At 43.9% G+C, this 14,908-nt stretch overlaps 1 protein-coding gene across 1 annotated transcript; it reads right to left on the bottom strand.

Annotated features, from left to right (window-relative positions):
- Window positions 1-278: 278 nt before the first annotated feature.
- LOC141111789 (NAD(P)H dehydrogenase [quinone] 1-like) lies at window positions 279-14,653 on the bottom strand. The gene is made up of 6 exons (XM_073603921.1): window positions 14,498-14,653; window positions 10,471-10,635; window positions 8,439-8,569; window positions 5,826-5,939; window positions 3,571-3,672; window positions 279-1,020 (listed from the first exon to the last, which is right to left on the bottom strand). Exons 1-6 carry the CDS (start codon window positions 14,502-14,504, stop codon window positions 724-726), a joined length of 816 nt encoding a protein of 271 aa, XP_073460022.1. The 5' UTR covers window positions 14,505-14,653; the 3' UTR covers window positions 279-723.
- Window positions 14,654-14,908: the final 255 nt, after the last annotated feature.

The raw sequence follows: 14,908 nt of genomic DNA, 5'->3' as shown, positions 1-14,908 counted from the left end.
TTGAGGGGACAGCAAATTTACACTGTTATACAAGCTGTACACTCACTACTTTACATTGTAGCAAATGGTCATTTCTTCAGTGTTGTCACATGAAAAGAAAATAAAATATTTACAAAAATGTGACTGATGGGTGTACTCACTTATGTGAGATACTGCATACAGAATGCGCAGATGCCAGTTGCACTTCAACCTTTTATTATGCCTTTTTACTGTAGTGGGATTTTTGTGAAAACTGAAAAACGTGTATTATTGATTAAAAAAAAACATTTTTAGTGTTGAAATATTTCTTTTTATTGTTATTGCCTAAAAAGCGTAACATCTATGAGGACAGATACAATGAGGTATTGACATTTCGGACAATCTGGTGCATCGCTGTACAAATATTTGGTTGCACAATACAGATATACAGTAGAAAGATTGAAGATATGGTAAGAGAACTGCCAAGGTTGGCCATTGTAAAAGTTCTCAGGCTTACAAATGTCCAGAGGAAGTCTTTTACACATAGCAACCGATCAAATTCACCATTTCATGTTCTCATTTTGCACTGGAAACATGAAAAGGGAAATCGTGTTGGTTGCTATTGGCTAAGGAACCATCCTTCCTTCAGACACTCATAAACAAAGTACATAGTCACAGCTTTGTACTATTACCCCAGTCACACTGGTGGCACAGTACCGCATCCCCTGAGTGTGCCATAATATGGTCTTTTTACAGCCTGGAGCATTATGCCTTCACCTGGCTGTCAGGCGGTAGAGGCTTCCCCAGGTTCTGCCCCACCGTTGGAGCATACTTGGACTCAGACAGCGACTCCTCCACCTCTTTCTTCAGTGAAAATCCACTAGAAAGGCCTTCAAAGTCTTGAAGTGGAAGGAATTTGATGGGCTTTTCATCCCAGATAGTCTCCAGCCGCTTCTCCCAGCTCTTCAGTATCTCCACACGGGCCTCCTGGGGCACGTGAGCCACGGCGTATGAGATTTGGGGCTCCAGGACTTTAAAGCCACAGAAATTCAGAATACCGTTCTGCAGACAGAATGGGATAATATGGTGAGTTATAGCAATAATCGTTGGGTCATGAAGATGTGATGCATGGAATTTGAGGGTGCCTAGAACAGTGTCTGGATGGAGCTCAATAACTTGACCCAATTATAGCGCATTTCAACGTATCTGCCTGTTCATAAGGATGGTGGTCTGATGCGTTATATCTTTCTATGGTATAATAAAGTATAAACGACTACCCTGGTGAAGAGGTAGGTGACTGGGTGAAACCTCCAACCAATGAGGCCAACAACCTGCATGTTGTCTTCTGTTTTTCATTGGCCACAACTGGGCTGGGACAACATTATCTTTTGGTTCATTATTTTTTCACATAAATTACCCCCTCATCAGTAATGGGTATATGTATAAAACACCTTGTTTTCCTTTCTTTGTTATGAGTGATTGCATGGCCTCTTGCACACAAGGCCATCTACACTATATTACCAAAACTATTGGGACACCTGCCTTTACACGCACATGAACTTTAATGGCATCCCAGTCTTAGTCCGTAGGGTTCAATATTGAGTTGGCCCACCCTTTGCAGATATAACAGCTTCAACTCTTCTGGGAAGGCCGTCCACAAGGTTTAGGTAGAAGTGCGTCTATGGGAATGTTTGACCCAGGGCCATCTTCAAGGAAAGGCAAAAGGGGCACCTGCCAACATCCTAACAATCCATCCCTCTCACATAATGTAGCTGCAGGGAAAGCTGAGCTGGGTGAGTGGAGAGACACACTGACAAGCGGTGGCAGGGGCCAGAGGAATGAGGGAGGATCACACTGAGGAGGCAATGACAAAGGCAGCATGGATGAGCAGAAAGCCGGTTGGCGTCAGGAGTTACATCTGAATGAAAACATGTGCTTGGCTTTTTTTTATCACCTCTGCGCCCCAAGCCCACCCTTTTTTTAATCCAATTAGAGCCTCTGGCTCTAATCATGTGCTTCCAAATCATTGAAAATCATTGAAATCCATGCGTCCGGTGCCCTGCATGTAGATTAGGGGCCGGGCGCATGGATTAGGGGGGTGGCGCTCCTGCGCTCCTAATGGACGGGCCACCACTGTGTGCATGGACACATAGAACAACATGGAGAGGCCTTTTTAGGCTGTAAAAAAAAAAAAAAAACGCCCCTAGGAGCAGCTGTAAAAATATTCTAGTGTTCATGAGGCCTAAAACTAAAAAAAAAGAAAAAAAAAAAGCTCACTGGAGTTAGGCTTTTAAGTTTGCCGCCATTTTATGTATGTGTTTAGAGTCTTGTTCCTGATTGTTTGCACCGGTGGGGGCTGGGTTTTTTTTTTTTGGGGGGGGGGGCGCAAACATCCCCCCCTCCCCAGCCCACCCGCTGTCTGCTGGTTGGTCCAGCACTTAACCCATCTAGGTGGCGGGCATCGGGCAGCAGCTCCTGCGTCCTGTTCTCCATCACACGGGCTTCCTCGTGCGGCTCCTCTCCTCCTCCTAGGTGTCCAATAGGATCGCCTGTTCTTTCAGCCAATCGGGTGATGGGTCTCAAGATCTGCTTCCTGATTGGCCGGGAGGAGGTCCAGTGTTACAAACAGCGAATATTAATTCGCTATTGTAATACACCTGGGTGGGCTCGCTGGTATTCTCTGCGCCCCAAGCCCACCCTATTTTGAAGCCTATTAGAGCCTCTGGCTCTAATAAGGTGCTTCAAACCCCCCCCCATTGAAATGCATGCGTCCAGCATCCTGCATAGGGGCCGGACGCATGAATAGGCCCCCCCTGGTTTGCACACTGAACAGTTATGCCCCGTATACACGGTCGGATTTTCCGATGGAAAATGTGTGATAGGACCTTGTTGTCGGAAATTCCCGACTGTGTGTGGGCTCCATCACACATTTTCCATCGGAATTTCCGACACACAAAGTTTGAGAGCAGGCTATAAAATTTTACGACAACAAAATCCGATCGTGTGTACACAAATCCGACGCACAAGGTGCCACGCATGCTCAGAATAAATAAAGAGACGAAAGCTATTGGTTACTGCCCCGTTTATAGTCCCGACGTACATGTTTTACGTCACCGCGTTCAGAACGATCGGACTTTCCGACAACTTTGTGTGACCGTGTGTATGCAAGACAAGTTTGAGCCAACATCCGTCGGAAAAAATCCATGGATTTTGTTGTCGGAATTTCCGATCAATGTCCGACCGTGTGTACAGGGCATTACAGATATTTTTTAGGATTGCCATTGCCCTTTAGGCAGTCAAGTTTACTGATTAGATTTCTTTAAAAAAAAAAAAAGAAGACTTTCTATGAATGATTTTCAAGCTGGAAAAGGATTTTGACTGATGTATGTGATTGGTATCGGTCAACATCAGACATTTTTGCACTTAGAATGTCATTTCCCATTAATCTTTGTAAGATTGTATCGGCAAGTTGGATTGAGCCATTATTCCCTAACCAGCCACAGAACCAGCCACAGAACCCAAGTCCTTCAATACATCGCCAACCCTGGACAGGACGGGACATCAGGATGGGTTATTGTTCTTATGTGTAACATAAAAAAGACAATGTCTTACCTGGAGTGGCCATAGAGTGACATTCATGTCTCCATTTAACCCTGAAGTGGTGAACATTGATTGCGAGCCTCCAGTTGTGAATGAAAGCAACGCTTTCTTATTCTGTAATTATTACATGAAAAGAGAAAAGTGAAAAACAAATCTCAGGGTACTCCATGCAGTCCACTATTCTCTGTTCCAGATCCTACATAGAGGGGTCATCTAGTGTCCAATAAAACATGAGGCTTCCATTCTTGTTATTAGTGGTGTTGCATTGTCCAGGCCCCCTTCTCTTTGGGAAATGACCACATCTAAAGCTGGCCACATATCACCCAAATCAAACGTCCAGGACAGGTTTAAATATAATAGGACCAGCTTTGTACATCAACAAAAGAGAGTGGGGTGGACTGATGCAATATAGCCAAGCTTGGACTTGTATATGAACAAGAGAAAATTCAAGGACATTCATATATTTTTTTTTTTTTTGCTTTATTAGCAACATTTTAATAGCAAAATATTAGCAACATAAAATTTTTAAGCCTCCGGTTCACACTAGTGCGACTTCTGATGGGACCTAAGTTGCACAAAGTCACATTAAAATTAGAAGAAAAGAGGTTCAACCTTAAACTACATAGAGGGTTCTTTACTGTAAGAGCGGCAAGGATGTGGAATTCCCTTCCACAGGCGGTGGTCTCAGCGGGGGGCATCGATAGTTTCAAGAAACTATTAGATAAACACCTGAACGACCGCAACATGCAGGGATATACAATGTAATACTGACATATAATCACACACATAGGTTGGACTTGATGGACTTGTGTCTTTTTTCAACCTCACCGTCTATAGTTACATAGTTAGTCAGGTTGAAAAAAAGACACAAGTCCATCTACTTCAACCATAAAAAAAAAAAATATATATCATACAGTCCCATATACCCAATCCTATACACACAGTTGATCCAGAGAAAGGCGAAAATAACCCCAGCAAAGCAGGATCCAATTTGCTCCAGCAGGAGAAAAAATTCCTTCCTGATCCCAGAGATGCAATCGGATTTTCCCTGGATCAACTTTACCTATAAATGTCAGTACCCAGTTACATTATGTAGATTTAGGAAAGAATCCAGGCCTTTCTTAAAGCAATCTACTGAACTGGCCAGAACCACCTCTGGAGGGAGTCTATTACACATTTCCCCAGCTCTTACTGTGAAGAAACCTTTCCGTATTTGGAGATTAAATCTCTTTTTAATAAATCTGCAAAAATGTCAACAATTCTGTGTTTTTCTGTCAATATGGGGTGCTGTGTGTACATTAATGAGGAGAAAAATGAACTTAAATGATTTTAGCAAATGGCTGCAATATAACAAATAAAAAAGTGAAAAATTTAAGGGGGTCTGAATACTTTCCGTCCACACTGTATCTATCTATCTATCTATCTATCTATCTATCTATCTATCTATCTATCTATCTATCTATCTATCTATCTATAGATAGATATATATGTATTAATATCGATGTATATTAATATTGAAAATTAAATTAATAGTAATATTCACTTGAAAATTTTTGGTTGAATAAAAAATTATAAATATTTATGATTTATTGCAAACCAATAAAGTGCATATAATTGCACTAATAATATGCCGATAATTTGGTGTTGTGTCTTCTTTTTATTTTGGCTGTATTTTGGGGAATATTGTTAAAATTTTGGGCATGGGCTGCGTGCAATCCCATAAAATACATTAATAATAAGGAGAGCTGATGATCCCTGATATAGATAATGTATCTGAGTAATAAAACGTAATTTTAAAATTGACAATGTTTCTGATAAACTAACACATCAATATCTGGTTGGATGGAAGGAGTAGCAATTCTCAACAAATCCTCAAGCTTCTCATCAGATATTTTGGCTCTAATTTTGCCCTTCATGTGATTCATCCTTGAAAATCGTTTCTCAAAAATATAGGTGCTGCTGAAAACTGATGACATGAATAAGCTGCGATTGTGAAGAGTGGGAGATTTTTCAATGGGAAGATAAAGCTTCCAAAAAGTCCAACAAAGAGATGCTGTCAGATTTTTCTTCGGCTGCATGTGTTCGCTAAGTGTAAATGTAAATTCCAAAAAATCAGCACTTTTAAGTAAGTTTACGATTTTGTGGCGCCTGGGGCTGCATGCTGCCCTCAAGCCACAGGTTGGACACCCCAGACTTGGACAGTTAAAACGAAGTCTCAGACAGGTTCCCTATATTCATTTCAATGGCCGATGTTCACTTTTTCTTACCTTGAATGGTCCTTCAGAGTACAAGGTCTGAAAACTGTAGGCAAAACCCAAAGATAACACTCGCTCAAGCCATCCTTTCATTATAGCGGGCATCCCGAACCAATACAGGGGAAACTGTAACATATAACACATAGCTTTCATTATTATATAGTGCTGTACATCAACTGATACTAAACTGATACACATGACAAACCACAAATAAACATCTACAGAAAGATAAAAGATGACCAGCAAACAATCTAATAGATGGGGTAGCGTTGGGTACAAGCTTCTCTGGCTGTCTTATGCACACTACCATCTGCCCATCACTTTGATGGGAAGCCTGACTAACCAATAGGAACCAATAGGGGGAGTCAGGTGCGGGTTGGTAAATACATTACAGAGCAGCTCGGGATTCAGGAGACCAAAGCCAACGTGCAGCATGAAGCAGCTTTGTCAACCTTACTTAATGAGGAGCTCCAGGCTCCCACCAAAAAATAAAAACAAATACTGTAGCTGCTGACTTTTAATATAAGGACACTTACCTGTCAAGGAATCCAACAATATCCTCATCCAATCCGATTCTTCAAAACAAGTAAGGGAAACAGGAAGTAAAGCCTTGTGAATGGTCCCGTAGTCTTCTGGGATCTGTGATGTGTCCCAGAAGACTGCGGAGGATGGAGGGGGGGCAATCTGAGCAGGAAGTGGGAGCAGGTACCTGTCAAAACCAGCTACCCTATCCCCCCTTCCCCCCAAAAAGTGCCAAATGTGGCGCTGGAGAGGGGGAGGGTGCAAACAAGCGGAGTTTCCCCTTTTGGGTGGAGCTCTGCTTTAATCTGGCCAGGCCATAAACTACTAGATTTTGGAAAGACATTCTTACGAAAATTTGTGTGAAAATTCTCAGTACATTCAATGACTTGACAAATGTTGTTCAAAGGTACTTCAAAATTTACTTTGCTTTTCACATTCGATTTTTGAATGAATGGACTTTCCCAAATGAAAAACACCTACAGGCGTAAAAAAAGTGTTCATTTTAATAAAAAATTTCCATCCTGCTCCTTTGAATTTTCTTGTCACTGAGCTCAAGAACAAATTTCAATTTGACCCCCACTAATCATAAAATTAACTATTTCAAACTAAATTTTACTAGTGTATGGCCAGCTTTTTAGACTTCCCAACAATTATGCCTATCCCTTTCAGGTTTTTTCCTTTTTGGTTGTCTAATGGGGGAGATTTCCCTTTACTTCTTGTCCCAGAGACACAACGGAGATGGGAGGAAATTCTTCAAAGTGAAGGAAAACCCCACTTAGACAGTTGTCACCAGAACAAGGTTTCTCCTCTATTCCTATTTAGGTAACAAATGTAACATTTTTGGATTTCCCATCACAGTGATAACGGTCACCAGGACAAACAGAGAAGGCGCAGGGCACCGACAGCAAATTCAACCTGACAGGGGTTCTAACTCTTTTCCTACTCTATCCAAAAACAAGCACCTTGCTTTTTGCACTGGTCCAAATCATTTGGTGGAGGGGGGATTACGGAGCAAGTTTTTTTTTTTTTTCAGGGGTCGGGTTTGGCCCCTTAGTTCCAGTGAAGGGAACTCTTAAGGCATCAGCATACCAAGACATTTTGGACAATTTCATGCTCCCAACTTTGTGGAAACAATTTGGGGATGGCCCCTTCCTGTTCCAACATGACTGCCCACCAGTGCACAAAGCAAGGTCAGTAAAGACATGGATGAGCGAGTTTGGGGTGGAGGAACTTGACTGGCTTGCACAGAGTCCTGAACTGAACCCGACAGAACACCTTTGGGATTAAACATTTACATAGACACACTCCTAAACCTTGTGGACAGCCTTCCCAGAAGAGTTGAAGCTGTTATAGCTACAAACGGTGGGCCAACGCAATATTGAACCCTACGGACAAAGACTGGGATGCCATTAAAGTTTATGTGTGTGTAAAGGCAGGCATCCCAATACTTTTGACAATATAGTGTATTTTGTGAGCAAACTGAGCTTGGGGTCTTTTCCTGGAGAGAAAGAAAGGTGACTGAGGGGGGTAGTACGCTGAAGATCTAGTCTGGTATCACCGGAGTAAGGTGTCGCTTGGAAGTTGGAAGGAGGCAACCCGCTGTCCTTGGGCCTTGTGTGAGTACAGATGCTTCTGAGAGATCTTGGAGAGCTTTGTGCTTCTGCCACCCCTCTGGTGCTAGACAGTCAGCTCTGGGTCTAGTTAAAGGGGACACCGGCTGGTGTCCTGAAGAGCTTTGTCCAGGAAATCTGCTACTTAAAGGGACTCTTCTCTTGTGGCTCTAAGAAAAAAGGTTACAGTTAACTACTACTATTACTACTACCTTAAAGCTGAAGTCTACGGTTTGCTACAAGCATGGACTTCAATATAGCTTGTCCTGAACGAATACTTAAGTCCCCAAGTTGTACATAGTTTTGTTTTTGGAGTAACCCACCTAATTCCCTCAACCCTATCCAAGTTCTCCAAAAATAAAAACAACACCCCCTAGACTGCTCATTGGAGAAACGTGTGAATGATCCTGTGTGCCTGGCTGTGGGGCGAAGTTTGTGGGTAAGACTCCTATGGGAATAGCGCTACATTATAGACATACTTCAATAGACATACCTGGAAAATGATAAGGTCGGCCTTTTCAATCTTTTTCTGTTCTTCAATGATGTCTTTGGCAAGGCGGCCTTCCTTAAACGCTGCGGCAGTCTCTGCTCCATATTTGAAATGTTTTGGATCCTTGGGTTTACCTGTGGAAATAATGAAAAGGTTACAATCAAGTCTATAGAAGGTAAATAAGACCAGCCCTAGGCCTAGAACCTCTGATGGTTTATTCTCAGTTGTTCCCCTCTTCTTTCTACCCCTAGACATTTGGTGCCATGCCATCTTCGACAATTTATACCCATCAGCAATAAATAATTATGTTTTGTTTTCTTAAAATCTTCCCTCCCAACCCCCATCCCCAACCCCCACGACCCCCCCCCCCCCCCCCCCCCAGCCCCCTGTGACACTTTTTTCTTTTTTAACAGATGTAGTGCCCTCCTATAGTTAGAGTGTTTGTCTAAATTTCATTTTTGGTCTCACTGTAATCAGTGAAGCAGTGATCTCTTGTTTTTTTGGCAGAAGCTTCCAGAACTTAGGGCAGGGAGAGTCAAATGACCAGTATGAATATTCATCATGCCCCAGCCAGTCCCTGGAAGGTGTGTGTCCAGAAGGTGGCTTGGGAGGTGATAACTGTTTGGGGGGCCTTTCCAGAGTATTCTTAAAAATTTATTTTGGGCCTCAGCAGGTGCTGGGTTGAGGGCCTGGAGATGATTGCTAAAGAATAATTTACTGGAGGGCAATGTCGTGAAGTCCTTGTCTGGAGAAGGATCTCTTATATCTTTCACTGAGGATCTACCTGTGGAAGCTGGGTATCAGTCAGCTCCTGGGACATTGTAAGACCTGAGTTTGGGACTTTAATGTATGCCTGCTACTATAAGGATTGATGCTAGAATTCAGGGTTTCCTAGCTGTGTTTTTGATTTCTCTCACTTATTTAGTAGAGAAGCTTCCAGAACTTAGGGCATAGTCAAATGAACAGGAAACTGGAAACCAGAGTCTTAGAGGCAGGGCGCGCCAGGGAGTCAGGGTGCACGTGACTGGTTCGGGCTGCAGGGCTGGGCGCTGGCTGCAACTTGCCCCCAGGAGGCTCTGATGTGTAAGGACCTGCTGAGCTGCCAGGTGAGAGACTCTGACACCGCCCAGCTGACCCCCACATCCCATCTCCCCCCTTATACATCCTACTTACCCTGCCCCAGTGATCAGGCTGCATCAATGGGCACTTGTAAGGTTGCATTGATTGGCACTGGTGAGGCTGCATTGGATGAGCACTGATAAGGCTACACTGATGGGCACTGATGAGGCTGCACTGATGGGCACTGATGAGGCTACATTGATGGGCACTGATGAGGCTACGTTGATGGACACTGGTGAGGCTGCATTGATGGGCACTGGTGAGGCTGCATTGATGGGCACTGATGAGGCTGCATTGATGGGCACTGGTGAGGCTGCATTGATGGGCACTGGTGAGGCTGCATTGATGGGCACTGGTGAGGCTACATTGATGGACACTGGTGAGGCTACACTGATGGGCACGGATGAGGCTGCATTGATGGGTGCTGATGAGGCTGCATTGATGGGCACTAGTGAGGCTACACTGATGGGCACTGATGAGGCTGCACTGATGGGCACTGATGAGGCTGCATTGATGGGCACTGATGAGGCTGCACTGATGGGCAATGATGAGGCTGCATGGATGGGCACTGATGAGGCTGCACGGATGGGCACTGATCAGGTTGCACCAATGGGCACTGTTGAGACTGCATTGATGGGCAGTTGGGCACTGGTGAGGCCCCCCCCCCCCCCCCTCCCGGTAGTACATCTCGTGTAAACAAGGCCTAAAGAGGAATGAATTGCCACTTTGTGAAACTACAATAAAGTTGAAAGAAAGTAAAGAGTACAATGCATTTTATTTTCAATGCACCGGCACCGCTGCCCACACAGGTAGCGGGAACTCGCCCTCACTTTTCGCACCTATGTTCCTACCCATGAAATAGAATCAGTAATATTAGAAAGCAGTTGATTGTTGTTTCCAATGTAAAATAATGTACCTGTAATATCATCCCGTGATGACACAGGATTAAATTTCAAGGCATAGAGGTCAGACTCGATCACTTTCCATCCTTTCTTCTTCAGAGCGCTCACTGCCGCCTCCTTCATGGCATAATTAAAAGATGTGCGCTCCTGGTGAGCTAAAACAATCAGCGCCGTTTTACCTGGGAACAGATGGACATAACAGTTCTGTATGAAATTTACGCATTGACATAACTCTATAGACCCAGCCTGTTTGGACAGTATGGTTACTTGCTTACTTGGCACCATCCACAGGCAGCTTAACTCTTTACTAAAACTAAAGCCTCCATACACAGCAGATTAGATTTTCTGCAGATTTTTGTCTTCAGATTTACCAAAACCATATAATATGAGGTCAAACCTTAAGAGTTTCAATATGTATGCAATCAGGCAGGCCCTTGCACTACATGGTTTTTGGTAAATCTGAAGACAAAAATCTGCAGAAAGTCTAATGGTGTGTATGGGGATTATAGAAGTCGGATCTGACACAATTCTACATCAGATAATTGCAGCACAGAGGAGGTTTGTCCAGTCTTTTGTAGAGTAGGAAGAGAATGACTAACCTAAACCCCGTCTGTATGAAAAACTAACAATGACTGAAAAAGTATCTGTCATCTGCCCCTGCTATCACATAGCGGACTTTTTAGCCCCTCTTGTGATAGCAATACTGTTAATTTTTTTAAAACGTTTTTAAAAATTAGATTGTAAAAATAGAATTAAAAATAAATAAATAAATAAATTAAATAAATAAAAAAATAAAAAATAAAATGAAAAACAAATTTAAAGCACCCCCCCCCCCCCCATATAAGAGAATGCAGTCATGTGAATAGGTCCCGCGCCTTTAATGGCTTTTAAAGCATCCCCTATAAAACACGGCAAAAATGTGCAAATCTGCCCAATTTGAGCTACAAAAAAAAAAGCTCCAGAACTTTTTCGAGCATCAGGCATTTGGCTTCAGGCGACTTGGAGACTTGGAGTGGAGATGTGAACCACCTCCATAGAGAATCATTGATTTTTTTTCTCTTTCAGCATTTTGGAGCTTCAAGCTACAAAACGCCGAGGTGTGAATGGGGGGCCTCATAGCAAACAGTTTTTTCCCTTTTTGGGATAAAGCTTTTATATGAATAAAAGCTGATCATAGTAAGCACCCCTGCCAGTGGTAAATGGTTTGCTCCAACCCCTCTAACTGCTACGTCTGCAGGACAGCTTGGTCTTTTCAAAAACAACAGACTTACTGGCTGGATCACCGGGTGAAAAAAAAAAAAAGGAAAGAAAGCCTAAAAATGAAAACCAATGCAGCCATCACATCTAAGAATTGGTAAGCAGCAATGTAATAAATGTTTGCTTTTGGGTTTAATACCTCTTTAACTACTTGCCAACCAGCCACTGTATATATACAAAGGCAAGTCGGCCCGATTGCGGCAACTGCCGTACCTGTAGTGCATGTGATACTGTGGGCGCGCGGCCGCGAGTCCCGCGGACTCGATTTCCGCTGGCGACCGGCGTTGCAGTACACAGAGGCAGAACGGGGATGTGCCTATGTAAATAAGGCAGAGTCCCGTTCTGACAGGAGACGTCAGAAGTGATCGGGAACAGCGACCTCTGTGTTGTTCCAGTGAGCCCATCCCCCACACAGTTAGAACACACCCAGGGAACACAGTTAACCCCTTGATCGCCCCCTTCCCTGTGTCTTTTATACATTGATCAGTGCATTATTTTAGCACTGATCAATTATAATAATGTCACCCCCCTCCTACCCTATCCACAAAGGGAAATAAAAAATGGCCTGGTCATTAAGGGGGGGGGGTAAATCCTTCCAGGGCTGAAGTGGTTAAATACTGTGTAACGTATACGGACTTGCTGCAATAGAAGTGGCCATGGAGTTTGACCCGGGACATTATGTAGACTGAGCACACTGATGAAGGCGTTTCCATGCAGAATGCGTACAGAAGAGGTTATGTAAAGGGGGGCGGATAAGGCTGTTCCAGCTTTATAGGAAAAGTCTAAAATATGAATGTAATAGTATTCAGACTCGGCTGCTTTTCTTGAAAGCTGCTGATCAAGCTGAATAATCAATAAAAGCTCAGTGACATAAGATGACATAGGAAAGAAAATGTCTGATAAAAGGATTATGAAGAGAAGGAAGAGGGATCGGCTGAGATATGACCAATGCCAAGATTTTTATCATCTGTCACCACAGTGACAGCCTGCAGCAGCATTTTTACGCAGGACAGGTAAGAAAATACTTTTAATTAGTACAGTGGGAAAAGGTTGGAACCTTGGTCAGGATGTTTTTGCTGTCAGTATCTTTCTGTCCCGGTGCCCCTTGTTCTTCCTCACTTGGGTGTCACTGGGAGAGGAAGTAAGGGGAAATCTTTCCAGTGGAGACACAGACAGCAAAAAAAAGAAAAAAAGTAACTGGAGAGCTACAGAACGTTTTTTTCTTATGGGTCAGCCCACTCACAAGCAATATTTGAATGGCAGGTGAATGGCAGGTGGAGTCACCTCTCGGTTTATTGTCCGCCCTTGTAAATTCCAGAAGTAACCAACCCTCCCCCCCCCCAAACATTATGTGGAATTCAATAAAACCGGAATTCTGGTGGTACGGCCCTTTAAAATGGCTTGCGCCAGATTTTTTAAAAAATCGCCGCTGCCCACTTTGTGTAGTTTTTCCCCGAAGCGTGCAGCAGATTCAGTTAGTTCTTAATATTGCGACATTGTAAAACGATTACTGTGCCACATTCAAAAAATAATTACCTCCAGACTGGCGCTAAATAGTCTAGTATAGTCTAGCACCGGGGGGTGTCTAGTCTATCGCCGGGCCTGCCTTCAGTTCATAGATAACAAAACTGGAGGTAATTAAGACCAATTCTAAAGGCAGGCCATAGACGAGTCGAAAACCAAAGGAAAATTCTTGGTTGTTCGTTTTGTCGCATCATTAGTGTGCCAGCTGCAACAAACAAATTTACGCGGTGCAGTCGAAAGTGCCTGATCCAACATGCTGGATTTTGTTTCGTAAAATAAAAACAAATGATGGCACCATCGTATTTTCGGGTTTTTTTTCGATCGACAGAACGTTCGGTTTTTGGCTCTTCTATGGCCTGCCTTAGTTGGTGTATAGAGATAGGCAGAATGCCTGTCTCTGCGCGTTGTGTAGCAGGGTGGCATGTTTGCCACCGCTACCCCCCCCCCCCCCCACATGTCAATGGTTGTTAAGGACACTGTGTGCTTCACAACCAACAGCCTCCCAGCGACCAGTGAAGAAGACAGTAGGTGGAGCCTGATGGAGAAGGTAAGACACTAGTTCCCCATCAGGTCCACTCTCTCCTTTTGATTGACAACAGGCAGTTGGACGATTCTATAGACCAGTGGTCTCCAAACTGTAGCCTGGGGGCCAGATGTGGCCCTTTGCTTGCTTTTCATCCACTGATACCAACAATGGGGCATAACCCCCCCCCCCCACTGAGACCAGTGAGGGGGCACAATTCCTCCAAATGACACCAACAATTGGGCCCAATGACACCAATATTGGGGCACAATTCCCCCCACTGACACCAACGATGTGGTACAATTCCACACACTGACGCCAACAATGGGGTTCAATTCCCCCCCACTAACACCAACAATGGGGTACAATTCCCCCCCCCACTGACACCAACAATGGGGTTCAATTCCCCCCCACTGACACCAACAATGGGGTACAATTCCCCCCACTGACACCAACAATGGGGTACAATTCCCCCCCCACTGACACCAACAATGGGGTACAATTCCCCCCACTGACACCAACGATGGAATACAATTTCCCCCCCACTGACACCAACAATGGGGTACAATTACTCCCAATGCGCCTGCTCACCTTCATAGTCACCTATATCTTGCACACAGACACGGGTCACCTACATCTCAGACATCATACAATTAGTGAAGGGGTGAACTTGCAGCAATTTGTCTCTGGACAGCCAGACCCTACAGAAATAATGGCAGATTCTGCCCGGTACTCACCAGCCATGGTTTCCTCTTAGGTGTCCTACAGGATGTCCTCTCTGCAGCTGCTAAGAATGGTGAAAATGAAGGCTGACGGGCTTTATATAGGAAATGTTGAAGAGCACTTCTCACCGTGACAAGGTGGAAAGTGAGGGAGCGTTGGGTTTACCGGTAGATAATAGGACACTCCCTCCAGGCCAAACACTTCCCATCCCAGAAAATGATAGGCAACGATCAACCAGACGGGTTCCTCTAACCATTCATTATTAGAGGATTCTAGAAAAAATGTCTTCTCTGTTCACACCCAGATATGAAACCCAAGGCAGAGAGCAGGCAGAACACATGGGATGGAAAGAGAGACAAGGATACAATGTATAATATAATTCTATACATAAACTTTGTATATACAGGTTTACATAGACAGCATAA

Source organism: Aquarana catesbeiana, linkage group LG11, assembly GCF_042186555.1.
Source record: "Aquarana catesbeiana isolate 2022-GZ linkage group LG11, ASM4218655v1, whole genome shotgun sequence".
NCBI lineage: Eukaryota > Metazoa > Chordata > Amphibia > Anura > Ranidae > Aquarana > Aquarana catesbeiana.
The sequence above is the reverse complement of the archived record's forward strand: the minus strand, read 5'-3'. Positions and strand labels throughout refer to the sequence as shown.

What these genes read in the sequence shown, in the direction of transcription:
- LOC141111789 (XM_073603921.1), bottom strand. An exon ending in ATCACGGGATGATATTACAG is followed by an intron (nt 8,570 to 10,470) that starts GTACATTATTTT and finishes TTATTTCCACAG; the next exon opens with GTAAACCCAAGGATCCAAAA. An exon ending in CCGACCTTATCATTTTCCAG is followed by an intron (nt 5,940 to 8,438) that starts GTATGTCTATTG and finishes TATATGTTACAG; the next exon opens with TTTCCCCTGTATTGGTTCGG.